The sequence below is a fragment of the Ptychodera flava genome, chromosome 9, assembly GCF_041260155.1.
Source record: "Ptychodera flava strain L36383 chromosome 9, AS_Pfla_20210202, whole genome shotgun sequence".
Lineage (NCBI taxonomy): Eukaryota > Metazoa > Hemichordata > Enteropneusta > Ptychoderidae > Ptychodera > Ptychodera flava.
The window spans coordinates 14,683,791-14,704,093 of NC_091936.1; the positions used below are offsets into that span (position 1 = coordinate 14,683,791).

Consider the following 20,303-nt stretch of genomic DNA (forward strand, 5'->3'; position numbering starts at 1 on the left):
GGACAGTAAGACATATCTACCCATCAGAGTCGCCGTCGACAAAAAGTGGGTAAATATCGAGAACAAAATGCCATCCCCGCACAGACTGAATTGCTCACGAATGACTGATAGACTCAAGCGAAGTTTGTGGTGCTTATTAGTCCCCACGGACACCGTCCGGGGGGACTTATAGGTTTGGTCATGTCCGTGCGTGCGTCCGTGCGTGCGTGCGTGCGTCCGTCCGTGCGTGCGTCCGTCCGTTCACGCAGATATCTCAGAGATGCCTGGAGCGATTTCATTCAAACTTGGTACAAGGATTACTCCTTATGTCATACAGATGCACGTCGATTTGTTTTGTGATACGATCCAATATGGCCGCCAGGCGGCCATTTTATTACGATTTTTTCATGTACAGAGCCATAACTCAGGCATGTTCCAACTGATTTTATTCAAAGTTGGTACAAGGACATTGACCAATGTCATACAGATGCACGTCAATTTGTTTTGTGATACGATCCAATATGGCTGCCAGGCGGCCATTTTATTACGATTTTTCACGTACAGAGCCATTACTCAGGCATGTTTCGACCGATTTTATTCAGAGTTGGTACAAGGTTATTGCCCAATGTCATTGATATGCACATCAATTTGTTTTATGATACGATCCAATATGGCCGCCAGGCGGCCATTTTATTACGATTTTTTCATGTACAGAGCCATTACTCAGGCATGTTTCGACCGATTTTATTCAGAGTTGGTACAAGGACATTGACCAATGTCATAGATATGCACGTCAATTTGTTTTGTGATACGATCCAATATGGCTGCCAGGCGGCCATTTTATTACGATTTTTTCACGTACAGAGCCATTACTCAGGCATGTTTCGACCGATTTTATCAGAGTTGGTACAAGGTTATTGACCAATGTCATTGATATGCACATCAATTTGTTTTGTGATACGATCCAATATGGCCGCCAGGCAGCCATTTTATTACGATTTTTTCATGTACAGAGCCATTACTCAGGCATGTTTCGACCGATTTTATTCAGAGTTGGTACAAGGACATTGACCATGTCATAGATATGCACGTCAATTTGTTTCATGATACGATCCAATATGGCCGCCAGGCGGCCATTTTATTACGATTTTTTCATGTACAGAGCCATAACTCAGGCACGTTTCAACCGATTTTATTCAAAGTTGGTACAAGCTTATTGACAAATGTCATAGCTGTGCACGACAATTTGTTTTGTGATACGATCCAATATGGCCGCTGTGCGGCCATTTTATTACGATTTTTTCATATACAGAGCCATAACTCAGGCATATCTCAACCGATTTTATTCAAAATTGGTACAAGGACATTGACCTATGTCATACATATGCACGTCAATCTGTCTTGTGATACGGTCCAATATGGCCGCCAGGCGGCCATTTTATTACGATTTTTTCATGTACAGAGCCATTTCTCAGGCATATCCGCATGTTTCAACCAATTTTATTCAAAGTTGGTACAAGGACATCGACCAATGTCATAGCTATGCACATCAATTTGTTTTGTGATGCGATCCAATATGGCCACTGTGCGACCATTTTGTTACGATTTTTTTCATGTCCTGAACCATAACTCAGACATGTATCAAGCGAATTCATTCAAAAGTATTTTTATCACAGACCTAATGAAGAGGACTCTATCCTCTTTGAGGACCTGTAATCAAAATACCCATTAACAAGTGGGGACTGTGTCATCAACGATGACTTGTTTTTTATATTTCATAGCTCATCCAGTAAAATATTTTACTTTGCAGACTAGATCATTATGACTTAAGAGGATTGCAGCACCGGTGAATAATTAAGCAATAAAGTACACCCAGCGATGGTATACCACAAGATTTTGACCAGTTCACGACATATATGCACGAGCGATAGCGAGTGCATATATGAAGTGAACTGGTCAAGTGGTATACCGTCGCTGGGTGTGATTTATTGCTATTATATCATAACAGTATATTGAAATTTTAAATTCTGGCCTGGATCGTCAAAAACGGATTTTTGCTCAAGCCGAGAGCTCGCGCGTATGCCAGCCGTGGTATATCGCGAATATACCACGGCTCTTTTCGCGTCTCGACCAATCAGACGGCTGTGTTTGCGCCATCAATATACTGGTATGATATAATTATAATTTAGTCACGTTTACCTCAGCAGGCCGGTCTATATCTAGCCGAGATGTAAACAGAACAGTAGAGGGATTTCCTTTCAGTCTGCGAAGAGTTGACGAAATGCTCCTTCCTGTAACTACAAAATCAACTTTGGCTGCAGAGAAACACAATCAACACACCGTCATGGTAACACATTCGCTGCTGTTTTCCTTGTGCATTATTTCTATGCTACTCAGCCTCGGCACATGCTTCAACGTGGACACCAGTAACCCAATAGTCTTTCGTGGACCAGGTTTATCGGATGCCTACTTTGGGTACACGGTTTTGGAACACACAAATAGCCAGGGACAATGGTAAGAACATCGAAACCAGGAAAATATGTTTCCATCACAAGCACGTTGAAGGGATGTTTACTTGCATGTGTCCTGTACACTGATATTCCTAATTATGTGCATGCACATATTGTTGGTCTTGTTCACATCCTCTCTCTCTCTCTCTCTCTCTCTCTCTCTCTCTCTCTCTCTCTCTCTCTCTCTCTCTCTCTCTCTCTCTCTCTCTGTTTCTCTCTCTCTCTCCCTCTCTCTCTCTCTCTCTCTCTCTCTCTCTCTCTCTCTCTCTCTCTCTCTCTCTCTCTCTCAAGAAACGAGGAATTTAATGTAAGCAAATCAATTATGATAGACTATAGATATCTGTATTTTTTACTGTTTATGAATTTTAATTTGGTAAATCTTTACAATGACTGACTTTCCAGACATTTCAATTAAATGGTGTGAAGTAAGTATGTTTCGTAATGTAATCTCCCTTCCCAGTCCTGATATTGATATCCGGGAAAATGTAATAAAATATCATCTCTTTAATCTTTGAATGTTTTCCCTCTTGATTAAAGACAATGTTTCATAAATAAGTCATAAATAAGTAGAGACCTCTGGTACAACATTGACGAAGTGTTTTCAATATTATTCATATCATGTTGAAAAAAATACGTACTGATGTATACCATTCTAAACAAATGGTCTGGATATGGTCTCAGACAACTTTTAAACATTACGACCTGCGCAGATTTCTCAATTTTTATTACAATGGACAAAACAGGTTTGGTTACATTGAACTTACTGCGAATGTAGCTAAAAGGCATACTGTATCTAAATTCCATTCATAGCAAGGCAGTATTGCTGAAGGCAATGATTGCTTTTGTAAGTGCTGAGTATCTAGGGATCTTAAGAAATATACTGAAGGTAGCAACATACCTTATAGACACTATCAGATTTTTTTATTTTTTCTCGGTTATAAAAGTTCAAAACCCCAATAAAGTATATATTTTCTGAAAGCCCTGATATTGGGAAATCTGACCTTGTACAGTACACAGTCATCATTTGCATAATAGTCAAGGGACAAGCGTTTTTCTAAACCTACCAAAAATCTGTTTTTCCTCCCTTCAGCGAACACGCTGCACGATTTCCCGTTGAAATTTGTGCATTGACAAGCATTGGTTATATCCTTTAAATCGGTGTCTGGGATTTCCTTTATGTGCCTTTGTTTTCTGTCATGCACTAAGGTGTTAAGACTAAGGTGCTTTTCAAGGAATTGTAATTGTCGCGTCATATAATTTGAAGGAGACTCGGAGAAAAAATAGCAGACACGGATTTGAATTGTATTGCTAAGGCTTGTAAATGCATAAATTTCAACCGGAAATCGTGCAGGATATTCGCCAAAGGTTGGGGGGGGGGGGACCAATTTTTGGAAAGTTAAGCAAAACGCTTGTCATGTGACTATTCTGCAAATAATGACTGTGCACTGTGCAAGGTCGGATTTCCCAGTATCAGCGCTTTCAGAAAATATATAACTTTATTGGGGGTTGGGACTTCTATAACTGAGAAAAAAAATAAAAATCTGAAAGTGTCTATAAGGTATGTAGCTACCTTAAATAGTTTTGACTGATGTTATCGCACCACATTCGGGTGTTATTGCCAAGAAATGTTCTCGCCACAAGAGGTGTGGCAGATTTCTAGTTCCCCTTTCAACGTTAAAAAGAGCATCTCACATTTACAAGCAACAGTCAGTCTCTTTTAAATTATGACTTGCTGTGTTTTGTCTTTTGGCGTAGTGTTTTTGAAAATGTCAACTCTCGCAACTTACACTTAATTGAAAATGCAAGGTTGATATATCCTAAGTCACTGGTGTAGAGCTTGTCAAAATTATGCATTTGTTGGCTGTCAAACCTCGATTGCATGCTTCGAGTTTCAACGTATACATTTCTCGTTAGAGTCTTTTGTCAATGATACAAATGGTACACACATACACTGTGTGTGTAGGCTGTGTTGGCAAGCTGAATACTGGACAGTTCAACATGCTGTAGGGAGTAGAACAAGAACACAGTTGTATAAACTGAACAAAAATTCTCAAAATTATCAAAGTTAATGCAGCTGCCGCTTATGGGCAGTGTCACTATCATGTACTGCCCTGCTACTGCAGTGTCACTGTCACTGCATACCTGAGCAGTGATAGAGATAGCTCTGACTCTAATGTACATGTTAGTTGAAGAAGTGTTTGGGTCAAATGACGCTCATGACAGTAATACATATATAATACACATAATATCAGGCCAGAGAGCAACACATGGAAGACTTTGAGACTTGAAAAGTTATCAGGGATTTTTGAATTCTGGCATATGAGAATAATCAAATATCAAAGAAAAAAGATGGAGGTCACCATGCTTGATTTTCTAAATTTTCACATTCTCCTCGTAAAATAATACAAAAGTAAAACTTTGAACAGTAAAGACTAATTTAAAGGAAAAAATGTGTCACAAAATGGATTTATTTTTAAACCAAATTTGCCGTTACTACAACCAAATTCCAGAGACTAAGACGTTTATTTGATGTAATATTTTAATCTTCCAGCATTGTCAATTTTGAGTAGTATCTGAGTAATATATGTCTTATACTTAAGAAACAAACTGTTTGTTAGTCACTGTGCTCAGTTTTTTACAATATGGCAATTAGCCAGAATTCACAATTTGCATACTCTCTCGTGATCGTCACTTTTTGTGCTCTTCAGCAGTTGGCATTGACCTGGCCAGAGTCGGATTAACTCAAGTCGGCTGAGACTTTGATAAATTCAAAAAGTTCACTGACGCGTTTAAAAATGAATCAGTTTCAGAATTGCCTTGGAATATGACTCTACAAACTGCTAATAACAGGTAGTGTTGATCCTCCGTTAGCAGAACTGCGCAATACATGTTTATTTTTTCTGCGCGCGTATCCCTTACAAATATGCGGGCTTGTGATAGTTGAGAGGGACTTGAAAAATTTTGATCATATAGAGGGGAATTTGAAATTTTTTGAGGGTATTGAGGAGGATCTGGAAAAATGAGGTTTCAGTCGCGATTCCTCCAGTTCATCTCCTCGTTATTTATGAAAGCAGCCTTAACGTACATCAAAAGCAACTATGTTCTTCCCAAAAGTCATTGTCAAATTGAGACCCCTTGAGGTCTGCGACAAAGTCCTTGTTTCTGTATCTGTAATAGCTGGTGTGTTTTCAGGAAGCCTGTAAGCTAAAGTTCTCATCCTTTATGGCATTCCCCTGCCAATGTCAAGAGGTAAGCTCATCAACCATCTTCCATGATAGAACATGGTTGTCCATATGAAATATAATGGCCTGCTATTTTGGTATTACTCTAGCATGTTTTAATGTTCTATTTAAAAAAGTATTTACCTGTAAAGGCAGAAGGAGCATAGCAAAATTCATCTCGATGTTACAATTTTAAAGCGGTCTTGTCGTTCACAGGGTCCTGGTCGGCGCTCCAAGAGATAAATCCACATACTCACCCAAACTGGAAAGACCGGGGGCCATTTATAAATGCAAGGTTCGACATCCATATGATTGCGAACCAGTCAAAGTGGACGATACAGGTAAAGTATTTACCAATGGCGGAGAAGATCCTGCTATGTTTGTAGATTTCAGGCAAATATGATTTCGACATGTTCACAAACATTTAGGTCATGGTAGAAACATGAATACACGTTTGAGGCTTTGGGAAATTATCCTTCAGAAAAAGACATTTCACCCGTAGAGGTAGAATGCGCCGCAGGGACCAATATTCAGACTAACAACCCTTTACAATTCTTTTCTGGTCTACCACTTGTGGGGCTAATTTTAAAGCTCTTGGTGTGAGAAAACTTTGAACAGTCTTAGTTTTATCGAAAACCGGGATGGCGGTCATTATGAATTTCAGATTTTTGGTAGTTTACTTCTCTAGTACTAAAATTTGCGCGATGACCAGTGCATGTTTGAAAGATTGCTTGAGGAAAGTTTAAGCAAAATTTAAGTATTTCACTTTCCAGGCGCATACCACCTTCATATAAGGGAAGTTTTCTGTTTTCTTTGAAAAGAGTGACATGGTAAAAATTCACAACGTTGCTCGAATGAATTCCTTATTTAATCGTATTCTCGAGATGTCCATTGCAAACATTGATTCCACTATCTATGCACTTTGTACTTATAGTTGTAACAGTAAGAAAAATGACTGTATCGAGAAACAAAAAAAAATCATTTGAATGGGATATTTTGGCAACCATTTATAACTTGAAATATGCATTTGATTTTACTTTCACAAACATTTCAAAAACTAATGACCGTCAATTAGATCTACCGGGAGATGCTTCAAAGGCCATATATTCCGGTGTACTTTAATACTAAGAATGCCTTTTGAACTGCAGAACTACACTTTTCTTCAATCCAAAGCAAAATATTAAAATTGGACGTTTCAAAGGACGTTTCAAAAAGTATATTATGAAAATTAATGACACTCTATCGACAGGTAACGAAGCCTTCAGTAGATCGAGTTATAAAAGCGAGCAGTGGATTGGAGTTTCGATGACCAGACAAGAGACAGGCGACAGTAATGTTACTGTGAGTTCACCGATGATATTTAGCAGGATTCATAATATACCATTGGCATCGCTTAACGATAGAGCATGACATGCATCTAAAATGATACTCAAAGTCCATCAAATAGGCGTAAAATCAACCGAGGTCTTGGAAGAAACAACATACCGGCGGATGGCCGGAGCCTATCACCGAGCCCCCGCAAGTGTCCTTAAAACTCAAGATTCAGTAAAATATTTCTGGACATACATAGCACATTTTGCATGTGGATAATCTCCATTGTGTCGACCAATGACGGAAAATGATAATCTGTTCAGAAATTATCATTTTATACTTGATCCAATGTCAAATACCTAGCTTGCGGACTTTATGCTTTTTTGTAACAAATTTGGATATAATGAAAGTCATTCACTTTTTCAGGTATGCGGTCATCGCTTTGCGGTCTATGTCGAAGATGCTCATTATCTTGTTCCCATTGGCGTTTGCTACATTCTTAATGCAAACCTAGATTTCGCTTCCATAAGAGCAGTAAGCCCCTGCTTTGGAGGTACGGCATCAGATCATATATAGTCCCTTTCGCGGATAACCAATATGTTGAACACAAATCTTATAGCCGTAAAGTCCTCGCAAGAAAGCCGTTCAAGGTGAAATCTGTCCGATGAAGTTTTCCTTGGAGTTAGCTTAAAGATATACTGTCACCTGTTCCAATTTTGCCACAGTTACCATAGAAAGAGAAAATCTAACCAATCACAGATTTTAAGCGGGTGGCCGCTTTTAAAAAGCAGCGCCCTCACGTTGACAGTTTGAATACCAAGGAACGCCCCTTTGACCATATATGGGCATATTTAGACTACAGGTGACTGTATACCTTTAAAACATGCAATTTTATTGCGTATTACTGGGAAAGAGTTCTGCGGACTAACCTATTGGCCGGAATAAGATGATATTCTGTACTAGAATTGTCAACAGAATTGTAAATCGCAATAGCACTAAGGCGAGTTGTAGTTATGGGAACGCAGTTAGGGGGAGTTTCTCCATAGGATATCATACAACTTGATGGAACTTGCAAACGAAATAGCAGGAAGAGGAAATATGTCCCCCTCAATTTGGACTGTCGCGAGAGGCCTTATGTTTTCTTTCTATATTTTAATATTTTTTTCAGAAACGTCTATACACTTGATCCCATGTACACTGAAATTTATCTGTATAAATTTTGCGAAACCTGCTCGTTTGGTGTCCCTTTAATAATGTATAAGGAATTGTAGTTGTAGCATGCTGAAATAAGTCATATACATGGTGTTGCAGTGAGCATGGTGAGTCCACTTATAGATACTTGCCTGTTGTCAGTGTAAGGGACGAAAACTGTTCCGAATTGCTGTTATTGCTATCTGTTACATCAGAGTTTGAAATGAACTTTCAATGTCTGCAGAACCAATTGCAAGAAAAGGACGTGTATGGTTGGGTTGGTGTCAGGCTGGTTTGAGTTCACATTTCGTGTCGAAGTCAAAGATATTGCTACTTGGTGCTGTTGGAGCGAAGGATTGGGAAGGTGAGTATATCGAACCATGTATAGCCAGTAGATGGCAGGCAGTGTTAGCCGCTTACATTGGATTACGTGTGGAAATGCAGGAAAATATAATTGTAATGTTGTTATTTGCTATAAACCTTCAGAGCAGACTCGCAACAAGAATCAATATCGTAAAATGTATTCAAAAAGAAATGTCTCCGCGCTGAGTCCCTGATAAATCAACAAAATTATTTGTTCCTGTACACAAAAACCTCTGAAAACGTGCTAGCTCAGCAGTTATAGGTTTTGATAAAGCTATCATTTTTAGATGTAGTTAGCAACCAATTTAATGTAGTCCTTCATCATGATGTCATTGTTAGAGGATCGTTTAAGAAATATACAATGAAAGAAAATAGATGCTTATGCTTGGCACTCGGCTATAGTTATAACTGTTACGTACATGCTATGATTAAAAGAATGCAGTGTCACAGAAAATATTTAGATAAAATAATATTTTATAATGATTTATGCAACGTAAAATTGATATACTTTTCACGTCGATCCATTGCCATCATCATGGTCATGTTCGTGTGAATGTGTGACCATCATAACTTTACTATACCACAAATCAACATTATCTTTCGGACAGCTAGAGTGCGGCAGAGAATCGAAAAGTTATTTGCTTCTATTTGTAATTTGCTTTTGTGTCTCAATATTGTTCACTAGATCATTATTGATATCTTAATGTGAAACGCTACTTTTAGATTTTTCAATTCACACTTTCGGTCAGAAGAACTAAGCCTAGTGCAATTTTGATCATATAAAAACCGGATTCTCGGGATTGAGTGTTTTTTAGGGCAGCGCTTGATTCCGGATTGTCGATACCGACCGTTTGGTATACAGTATCCGATTTCTTTCACGTACACCATAGGTGCTATAAAAGGGTGGAATAAAGCGGAGTGATCAGGCGGAGTAGGTACTAATCCGAAAACCTGTGATTCTGGACCGTCACTTGCAAGGGGCAAATAAAGTTAGTGTTTAACTTGACTTACCTTTCAAATGAGAACAGAGGGCTGACGAGATGTAAACAGTAATTGTCAACAAAAACTAAAGATTTGGGACTTCCGTTACACAATTCAGCATTTTAATTCACGCGAGCAGTGTAAGCGTTAAGGGTAGCTTCTAAATGTTATATATTCGCGGCTACCTGTTTTCAATAATGAATTTTGTCGTCTCGATGCGTGTTTTTACCAATGGATTGAGTAAAACTTATTTTTAAGAAATCCACTTTGATCAATAAAGTTATCAGTGATAAATATAGCAAAGCTTTTTGCAAAAGTGTTGGGGATTTAATAAAATTGATTGAACTATAAACCAAAGCTGTAGGCGATTGTCTTGTTATTCATGCTTATTGAAAGTACACCGGCTTCGAATAAGTGTCTCAACGTTTTATTTTTGTCAGGGTGATTCGGCTAAAACCTCACACCACAATATCCCTATAATGTCGTTTAAGTAATCAGCCGTAACATGACTTTACAAAAACGTGATAAAAATGGATTGTATATTAAATTAAGGTAGGACAGATTGTTGATATAAATAAACACACTGAGAGAGAGAGCTATACTGTATAAAATTGTTTTCCCCAGACGAAATTCTAAATTTTGGCAATTTCAAGTCCGATAAACATATGACAGAAATCAGAGTGTTTGTTGAATTTCTAAATTCATTCTGCACTTTCTGCACGTTATTGTGGGTGTAGCCCTTGTGCGTCTGACGAAAGACATTGACGATATGCTCAACTCCTTTCAATCAACGCCATAACGGTAGACACTACACAGGAAGAGATCGCGCATGCTACGCCTGCTAATTTTCCACAGGCAAAATGAAGAATAGCACAGAATCTCACATCCTAGAAAGTTCTCTCACTGGATGAACCGTATTTAAGGAATTGTCACAATAAAAACAAATACCTGTATTTTTACTGAAAGTAGCCGTGGACACACAGTCTAAGTTCAAAAGAGAGAATTGACGAACCAATACATGGGCGCCATTCGAACACGATAGATTATATGTATACGGCTACATTTCCCGCTATAGCAATCGCCTTAAATCTCCATTCAACTTCGATTTCCCCAAATAGGTTCAATACTTTCAGTTGAAGAAACTACAGCAAAAGTACACGTTAAGGAATGGTATTCTGACAATGCGACAAAAAGAAGTTACTACTCAGGTAAGTAGATTGCAAATTGCATCATTGCCTATGTGTACTTGTTTCTGAAGAAGTCCAATGTTGTTTTCTTACCTATTTCAAATTTGTCAAATTAACTGCGGTATCTTTTGAAGAATAAATATACACTGCATAGTGTCACTTGCATGAAATGTGAATCTGCTCAATTTGCACATTTTATGTCATGTCAAAGCTATGCTAAGCAATGAAAGCATTAACAATTTCAATTGTTACACAGACTGAGGGTAAAATTGCTCGAAAGGGAGATTTCTTCACAAAAGAGAAAATCGTAATCTTGACAGGTCAGTCAAAATACATGTAAAATCTCGACATGGTCTCTGGATCGGAAGATTTTCTAGTGTGCCTTGCAAAAGCAAATTGCATCATTGCCTATAATGAAATGGGGAACTTGTAAGTCTTATGAACATAAGAATGGATCATCGGGCGTTCTCCCTGACCTTAGCCGACAGCTGTTACAGCTTGGTAGACTAAGTTTCCATGCGTAAGCTCTCTTCTCCGTAGAAAGGAGAGAGTTTACCATGACATTCCTGGATTCGTATGTTTTCCCACACAGTACAACAACAACATCCATTCAAGAATCAGACCCTCATAGATTTTCGTGTTTTTGTAAAGACAGGTGAAGATATTAGAGCTCCTTTCTCAATGAACAGACCCCGTAATGCGTTTTGAGTAGAGATATTGGATGCGTTTTGGTAGCATCTCGAGATATTTTCAAATATGTCGATGTTATGGACAGCGTCAGAGTTTATTACAGTTTTAACTAGCAGGCCATTATAACTTTAATATTTATTTGTACGAGATAGATCGCCAGCAACAATGCAGTCACAAATTTACCTACGCTGTTTTGCTGAAAATAGTTCTGCTCCCTTTATACTCAGTTGTTAATGTATTGTTTGATTCAATAGCAATCACGGTTATGTGAATGAGAATCATTTAGACAGTAATCTGGTGAAAGACTGTTTTTGAAGAAATTCCATCAGATAGAAAGGAGAATTGTAGGTAATGCATAATTGAACCACAATATTGATCAGGGATTAAGGTAAAATTGCCGTTCTTTTCATACAATAATTGTATACAAATCATTTAATCATAAGATTATAACTTGTGTAGAGGCCATTACCTCTCTTGGTAGCATCTCGAGATATTTTGGTGATTTAGTTTTCATCCTTGTGCTGATTGCATCGTGTATAAATGCATTTTCTATTCTCAATACTGTCGTGGAAGTATGTTTCTACTCATTACTCTCCCTTGAAAAATCATTCATATCAAACAGCCCTCCCAACTAAATATACCACACGGGTCATCATTATAGTATGGATGGGTGCACCGCATTGGCACTTCCGTTGATTTAAAAATAGTGTATTAATCAATAGTACGAGAGCTTCGATAGGTACGGTGATGAATACAGCACCCTGATTCTCCACCATTGGTAAAAGTAAGGTATAAAACTTTTTAGCAGAAAATTTTCCTTGGATGAAATAAAGTATTCGTTGCCTTGAAAGATTTAGTAATCGACGTAGCGTCTCTTGAAATATTCCACAGTCGCTCGAGAGCTATTCAGCGCTTGGACTATTCGCCCCATAGACGAGTATACAGAAGCGAGAAATACCCCAAGTCAGGAAACAGAATGGCTATAAAAACCGCGCCATGTAACATTCCGTGTCCGATTTCACTGTGAAAATTAGCAAGTTCATCTATCATGCAACCGTCGATCGTTCCCTATCATTCTAAAATTTCATACCCGATACTTTATCTGATTCAAAAACGCTTGTTTCGTGTGATTTTCGGCCGAATTCGACGGACACCTCGCCAAAACCTGGGGGTGAGCAACATTCCGGTCACCTCTTGGGTACCTCCACTTTACTGACGTTGGCGCCGCCTACCCATGAGGGATGACTGGAATGTTGCTCACGCTTATGTTTTGGCCAGGTGTCTCTCGAACTCGGCGGAAAATCACAGGAAATGAGCATTTTGTAAGCAGATGAAGTATCAGGTATGAATTTTCGTGTGATTTTCGGCCCAGTTCAGAAGACACGTCGCCAAAACATAGGGCATGAACAACCTTCCAGTCACCCCTCATGGGTACGCGGCGCTAACGTCAGTAAAGTGGAGGTGCCCAACGTCCACTGTAAGGTGACCGGAATGTTGCTCACGCTTATGTTTTAGCGACGTGTCCGTCGAATTCGGCCGAAAATCACACGAAACGAGCGTTTGTGAAGCAAATCAAGTACCAGGTATGAATTTTGAGAATGATAGGGAACGGTCGACGGTTACATGATAGATGAACTTGCTACTTTTCACGGTAAAATCGAACGTCGAAGATGACATGGTGGCACAATCCCTATACGAAATAGCCATTTCATTTCCTGACTTGGGGTATTTCTCGCTTCTGTATACTCGTCTATGGGGCGAATAGTCCCAGCGCTGAATAGCTCTCCAAACGACTGTGAATATTCTTAAAAAAACGATTATGGTGCATACTTAATATTTATTTTACAGTCATGTATGCTTCCAAATAAGAACCAGCTTACAAAATAATGCTTTTCAAAAATGAATGGAAACAAACAATGTAATGGATGCGTCTCAAAGGATATACTATAATTTAACTATCTCAAATTTTATTAAATCATAGCATAAGACCACGAGAAATTACATGATACTAGTTGAAAACAATTATTTTAGAGAGAATTTGATCTGGCCTTTAGAAAGAGAGATAAACAGCTGTTATCAGTTTCGATTTAGCAAAATGAAAAGCAATATGAGACATATTCATTTTAATCCCAAACTTTCTATATATTCAACGCTTTATATGCTACGACCGACAATTGCAATTTATCTTTCACACCCTCTTTCTCTCTGTCTTTCTATCTCGAAAGGATATTCAATGAGTTCCGGTCACTTTTTATCACCTGCAACACAGGAGGGAGTGACAGGCGCCCCCAGGGCTTACCAGCGTGGCGCTGTTTTTATAATTGAGACGGATACGGGAAACTTCGAGATCGTGAGAGAACTCAGAGGAGATCAGGTGATTATTAAACGTCCAAAACGACTATAGTATCTTTACAGCAACATATACACGAAGAAGAAATTATGTTTGTGTAGACGCTTGGAGAAAAAATAGAGCATTTGCTCTCAATGATGCTTAATAATGAACACCCTATCCGTCTGTATACAGGGACAGCCATCAGTCGACTTTAGGAAATTGTAACGCAAGGGGTTTCTGCGTAATAAATATTCGTATTTTGAACATGTTGATAAGAATTTGAAGGGTAAAAATGCTAGAATAACTTCCCTCCACAACAATTTGGAAAATATTCCCTTTCTTCTAATTAGTTTCTCCGTATCCCCTTTTCTCACCATCAGCTTCCCCGATACAAAAGTTCACACTTTCATCTTTTTCACGTTCCCTTTCCTTGCAACTCTCAAACTCCCCTAAGAAAATGAATCTTACTACCTGTCCATAAGAGTGAGCTTAAGTCTCATATGGAGCAAGAGAATGAAATTTCCCTGGCCAATAAATTAAGGAAAATTGTCCTCATAATGATATGGAACAATGCCTGCTCAACAAGAAACGGTTTAAGCCAAAGTACTTTTTGCATGCACACAGTTTGTCTGCACCCGAGTGGCCACGATGAAAATCGACAATATGGAACATGTCCAGTCACCAACTTTAAGGATTTTCATGAGAACTTCCCCCTTACTGTATAGTAATTAATAAACAAGAATTCAGGATTGATTAAATGTCATTTCGTTTTCAGATGGGTTCATATTTTGGAAGCGCTGTATGTGCCATTGATTTAAACAGTGACGGTCTGTCTGATTTATTGGTTGGGGCCCCGTTGTATGCCACAACTGTGGACGAAGGCAGAGTCTATGTCTACATAAATCGTGGTGTGGTGAGTCGGAATATCCTTGTAAGAAATATGAGAATTGTTAATGCAAATCTACTGATATTGACCCGTTATCAATATTAGATATTCATCGATTAAACAGCGCTCTCTCTATATATAATTGACGTCCACGTATCCTTTAAACTCTTTTTCATAGTATGTTCTTTGAAAAGGCCATTTTCAACAACGGATAGGAATTTAACCCTGGTTAATTTAAGATAAAAAAATCTGAGACACACTTTGGAAGAGCGTTGTGACAGCTTGCATTGAAGCGAGTTTGAGTAAGATATTTTGAAGTTTTGAGAGACAAAACATAGGGAGAACCGATTTTTGAAAGGTTATGCAAATTACCTCTCACGTGATAGTTATGCAAACAATGGTAACACTGTGGTTACCAAAATGTTGCCTATGTCTAGGCTTTCAGAAAATGTATAATTTACAGGAGTTTTGAGCTTTTTAACCACCAGAGAATTGTTAGATAAAAAAGGTCAATTTCTTGTCTTGGAACCTTAAGAGCAACGTGCGTCTTTTCCTGTCAATTGCAATAAGAGAAGCTAAACGGCGGCGAGTGCATTGAGAGTGTTTACTAACACAGTGTTACGGGAAACTGCGTCTTTGTCTTCTCGATATGTTACACTGTTTAGAAATCTGTTGTAATGGCTACAAGATTGCATTGACAAATATAGATAACCATCTTTTATTTGTTCCCATATACTATTTGCGCATTAGATCAGATCCTCGTTTAACTTCAAAAGTCGTACTTGGTCAACGAAATAAAGTTGAAAATAACCAGTGGGATGGTATGACGAATGGCAAATACTTGGGTGAAACATGTCCATGGACGTGATACTTTTACACGAGAGAAAATGTGCAGGGGACAGATATGTATCTCATAATATATGCGTTTTCCCCATTCAGAGTGTTCTAGAACAGACACCTTTTCTTTTACGAGGTTCTGATGTGCCACAAGCCAGATTTGGGAGTGCCATTGCAAATATTGGTGACATCAATATGGACGGTTTTAAAGGTTAGTTGCAAGAGGGATTATAGCCACAGTAATTTAGTGTGTCGGGTGGCCAATGTAGAAATGTGCACGTGCACAATATTCCGATAGAGATGTGATCAAAACAGGTTGGAAAGATATTTGTATTCGATGTATGTTACGATCAAAAGCTTTGTGAAATCTCAAAACAGGTTTATACTATACAGGAGGATTCATATTATACTTTTAAACTTACGGGACATAAATTTTTACCGATATATAAGTTATTGTTATATTTATCTAGATGTGGCAATTGGTGCTCCATACGAAGGGTCCGGAGTTGTCTATATTTACCACGGAATACAATATGGTATTACCAGCTACTACGTCCAGGTACATGAACATTTCCTTGTAACATTTTTAGCTATAAGCACAAACAAAATCAGATGGTTGTCTTGCCTTTGTATGTTATTCCATTTGTTACAATGTTATAGTGGTTGAATTGTGTGCTAGACTCATGGCCATGGCGCTTCTATATGGCATGATATCCTAATACCCTTAATATATCTTCATCTAGGCCATTAAGGGTGAAAAGGTCGTTCCTGGCATCCAGTCTTTTGGGATATCGATATCGGGTGGATTGGATTTGGACGGAAATGAATACCAAGACATTGCAGTTGGCGCTTATATCAGTAACACTGCAATTCTTTTAAGGTAAGATAACAAAGTAGCACTGATATCTAAATAATATTTTGTTTGATGAAATAATTTTGATCAAATGTTCATGGTATTCTCTGATGACAATTGCATTAGTTTTGATAATAAATATCACACAGCAGCGAAGGTATGTTCATATATACTTTATTTTACTATCACGGTTGTAAAACTTCACGGCAAATGCCGCATTCCTTGTGGAATTACTTTGCAGAATTTGCAACTTTAATATTGATTACCTACCAGGTAGTTCATGCGTATTGAAATGTCGTTTAAATGACCCACTCCGTATTGTCTGTAAAATGAATTTCAGAGCAAGACCACTTATCGATGTATATCCTGAATTAAGTATCAGTCCCGATAGGATAAACCCAAATATAACCGTGTGTCCATTCAATCACCGAAGTGTCAATTGCACCATTGTCAGTCTATGTATGGAATACTATGGAAGGTCGTTGACAAGGAAAATTTGTAAGTACAGCAAGGAAAGTGTGGATTCAATGTGGATATTACACGTGTTTCACGGGTAACATGCACGCTTGACCATAATCAGTCGACGCATACTATCACTTCGTCCGACTTCAATGACCAAGCCCCGCCCTCTTTGGTCATTTCATCTTGGGATTGAAGAGATCCAGTTCGAATGTGGAACCTTAAATAATTGTAATATTTAAAATCTATTGAGAACTGACAGTGTATAACAGTATAAACAGTAGTTCTGAATTGAAATACAGTACAAGTATAGTTTATCAACCATCAACACAAATTTAAATTCTTCATTTACACATTCACTCTCTGTTTTTCTAGTCCTGAACGTATCTTTTCAATTGGAGCGTTTCAAAGTAAAGCTTGATCAAGCACCCCGGGTGAACTTTGTAGACAATGGTGCCGTTGTTGGTACATCCTTGACGGATATTGTAACCTTGAATGGTGGAAAACGACGATGTCGTTCCTACGAAGTCCAAGTCGAGGTAGGGGATATATACAACTTACAACATGATATAGTTTTTTAGTTTCCAGCATTGCTCAACGTAGTTAAATTATTGTAACCCCAATTTCTGGTGCAAATTTCAAATCCCGAACAGAGTTTTCTCTGAATATGGTTTTGCTAAGGCACAATCTCACTAAAAAATGATATGGGCAGTGTAATCGTCATTGAAGACACTCAAGAGTGCCAAACGAGGTTACCGTGTAGTTTCACTTAGTGACATCGACAAGAGAGGACGGTCCGTGTGAACATGTTGACGGTGCTCTTGGTACGACCCGGTTGTACATAGATTTATATATGTTTATATGTTTATTTCACATCACACACGTCCGATTATAAATGGCATACCAAGTCTGTAAGAACCGACAACCAAATGAATGACTCGCATCCTTCTCGAATTCCACAGAAAGACATTCATGATTATCTGACTCCAATACCGATTGACATGTCCTATGAACTCGTGACACACTACAAGAGAATGACAATATGCAGGGATATATGTCCAATGCTCAATGCCAGCAGGAGGACAACGATACATACTGCAGTAAGTTTTCGCTAATGGATGATTCGACGAATAACTTTTTTCATTGTTAACAAATTTTGCTATGTAAAAACTGATTTTAAATAGCTAAAAATTTATCAAAGATGAGTAATATTTAATTTTAACACGGTTGGGACCAATTTGGGAGAATTGGATCTTCACATTGTTCAAATTTATAAAGATGTTAGGTGCTGTCGCCCGCTTCTTTTTGTTACGGTTCGGCAATTTCTCTGAGGGATTTAGCTCGACGAGAGGTACAACAGTAGAGACGCCGCAAGTTGAAGTGAATGACCCTTGTTGATACGTAGCTGAATTGGACCAACGAACAGTCTGCCGAGGCAAGGGGACACCTTAACTCACAAAAGTCTCAGCCTCCCCTACAAAGTATTGAGTCTTAAGTCTAACCAAAAGCCTCCTAGAGTCTCCAATAGCCTTTGAAAGTACCTGAAGGTCTACGAAAGTCTACGAAAGTTTACCTATGCACATCAAAACTTCACATTAAATAGACAATTTTAAAGGTATATCTGAACATGTAAAATGCATCACAGGAAGTATACGTACATTGGCTGAAAAGTATGAAAAGTACAATGATTGGATAAGCATTGAAATCCCAAATACTTGATTGGGAGAATGTTTTAAAGATATACATAATTATTCTGCTGACTCGGCATAGCAACCGACGCTATTTTTTGTATTTATGATATTCTCGTGATAAAATGTCAGCTCCTAAGAATACCATTCACTAAAGTTACACAGTCAAATTTGTTGAGCCAGAATTTGATTATATACGTATGAGCTAAGCTTATTCTTTCATTTCTAAATTGATCACGTGTTGACTAAATTGATGTAACCATAACATTGTCACAACTTATTGTTTTAACTTAAGTGTCCATTCGAGTACCAGTATCAATGTCAGTAAACATATTTTGCCAGTAGACAATGAAAAGCAAAGCTGTTGGTTGTTTTCCAGTCTCTTTCAATTGACCGACTGGTAGCTACATTGTATTTTAATTAACACATTGGTAATGATACTTGAGTCAATAAAAGAAACACCGGTAATGATACCTAAGTAAACAAAAGGAAGACCCTCCACGTTTTACCGTGTGCAATTGTTTGTATTCCCACCCACCTATGTTCGTCATGGATTCAACAAAATTATACATATCTAGCTCGTGTAAGACTTTTACAATCGTAACAGTGCCCTATAGCTGAATATTGCAATACATGTATCACAAATTACTCATAAAAACAAGTGTATAACTTAAAAAGGAAAGCAGATGAGCTTACATTTGCAGGTTAAACCGACATTACTTCACTATCGAATTATCCCAAATTAATTCCAATCGTGTTTTATTTTTTACAAAAATTGAATTATTTTCATTTATTTACACGTTATTGCCTAGGGCATGTAGGTCAATTAACATAAATTATTACAGCAAAGTGTGAATTGTCCATGGTAGTAGAATTGGCCCGTTTCCATTGCTATAGGCGAAATATGACATAACAATTCAACTGATTTTCTTCTCGGTTGACCTTTTCTTAATCGCCATGGATTACATCATTATTAGTAAGCAATTGGCATTTCATGCAATGGAATATGTTCAGACTGGCCGGGGGCAAATGACAGCCTCTTCGGATATCGTACTTTTGCTGAAAGGTACTGCTCTTTTTAGTTTAGTTGAAAGACCGCAACTATTCCCCACAATACAAGTATTTATAACGCAGGTACAATACTACGATATAAAATGTACGTTACCGTCTGTGCTTTCATCTCGAGTCAAATTTTCATGCCATTTCAATTGCTCACTTTATATCGAGCAATTGCCATTGTAACTATAAGCAGCATGTTCTTCATTGAAGAAACTGCATAAACAGCACTACCCAAAGTTATCACTCCTGTGAACATATAAGCTTACGCCCTTCACGTCATCTTACTTGGATTCATATTCAGGTAGAATTTGTTCGTAACTGTGGAGACGATGAACTGTGTGTTGCTGATTTACAAATCGAGGCAGAATTTGTTCTCGCAAGGTAAGATAATATGTTCCGCGATAAATCACATCTTATGAAAGATGGGTCTCTATTCAAGATGTCCTTTCATTGGTGCACGGCGAAGTCATACTATCTTTATTTTGTGCACATGAAGAATTACAACGTGAAAACGGTTGTGCCAAACATAGTTCTAGCTACACTATAAACCTTCATTGAAGAAAAGAATTGTCTCCATTGATGTTGACCAATTAAATGTCTCTTGAGTGTTTGTGTCTGGTCAAATCGTTCACTATTGACCCATTCACCTGATCTTGATGTCTCTTTGTATAGAATAGCCATAGGTACATAGAAAATTCATCCATAAAAAGAGTATCCATGTATTCATAGTATTGCCTTTCCCTTTAAGTTTTAGTT

The 20,303-nt window shown here is 38.1% G+C and overlaps 1 protein-coding gene across 1 annotated transcript in view; it reads left to right on the forward strand.

Moving 5' to 3' along the window:
• The first annotated feature begins 2,174 nt into the window (after positions 1 to 2,174).
• LOC139139598 (integrin alpha-9-like) overlaps positions 2,175 to 20,303 on the forward strand; it is a 29,876-nt gene continuing 11,747 nt past the window's right edge. Inside the window, exons 1-15 of the mRNA XM_070708482.1 lie at positions 2,175 to 2,493; positions 5,927 to 6,051; positions 6,960 to 7,051; positions 7,448 to 7,574; positions 8,457 to 8,576; positions 10,675 to 10,764; positions 13,659 to 13,807; positions 14,541 to 14,678; positions 15,591 to 15,699; positions 15,959 to 16,047; positions 16,232 to 16,368; positions 16,682 to 16,839; positions 17,176 to 17,339; positions 17,763 to 17,900; positions 19,849 to 19,928. Of these exons, the coding sequence (XP_070564583.1) occupies positions 2,261 to 2,493; positions 5,927 to 6,051; positions 6,960 to 7,051; positions 7,448 to 7,574; positions 8,457 to 8,576; positions 10,675 to 10,764; positions 13,659 to 13,807; positions 14,541 to 14,678; positions 15,591 to 15,699; positions 15,959 to 16,047; positions 16,232 to 16,368; positions 16,682 to 16,839; positions 17,176 to 17,339; positions 17,763 to 17,900; positions 19,849 to 19,928 (1,949 nt within the window). The 5' untranslated portion in view covers positions 2,175 to 2,260. The remainder of the gene's footprint in view (positions 2,494 to 5,926; positions 6,052 to 6,959; positions 7,052 to 7,447; positions 7,575 to 8,456; positions 8,577 to 10,674; positions 10,765 to 13,658; positions 13,808 to 14,540; positions 14,679 to 15,590; positions 15,700 to 15,958; positions 16,048 to 16,231; positions 16,369 to 16,681; positions 16,840 to 17,175; positions 17,340 to 17,762; positions 17,901 to 19,848; positions 19,929 to 20,303) is intronic.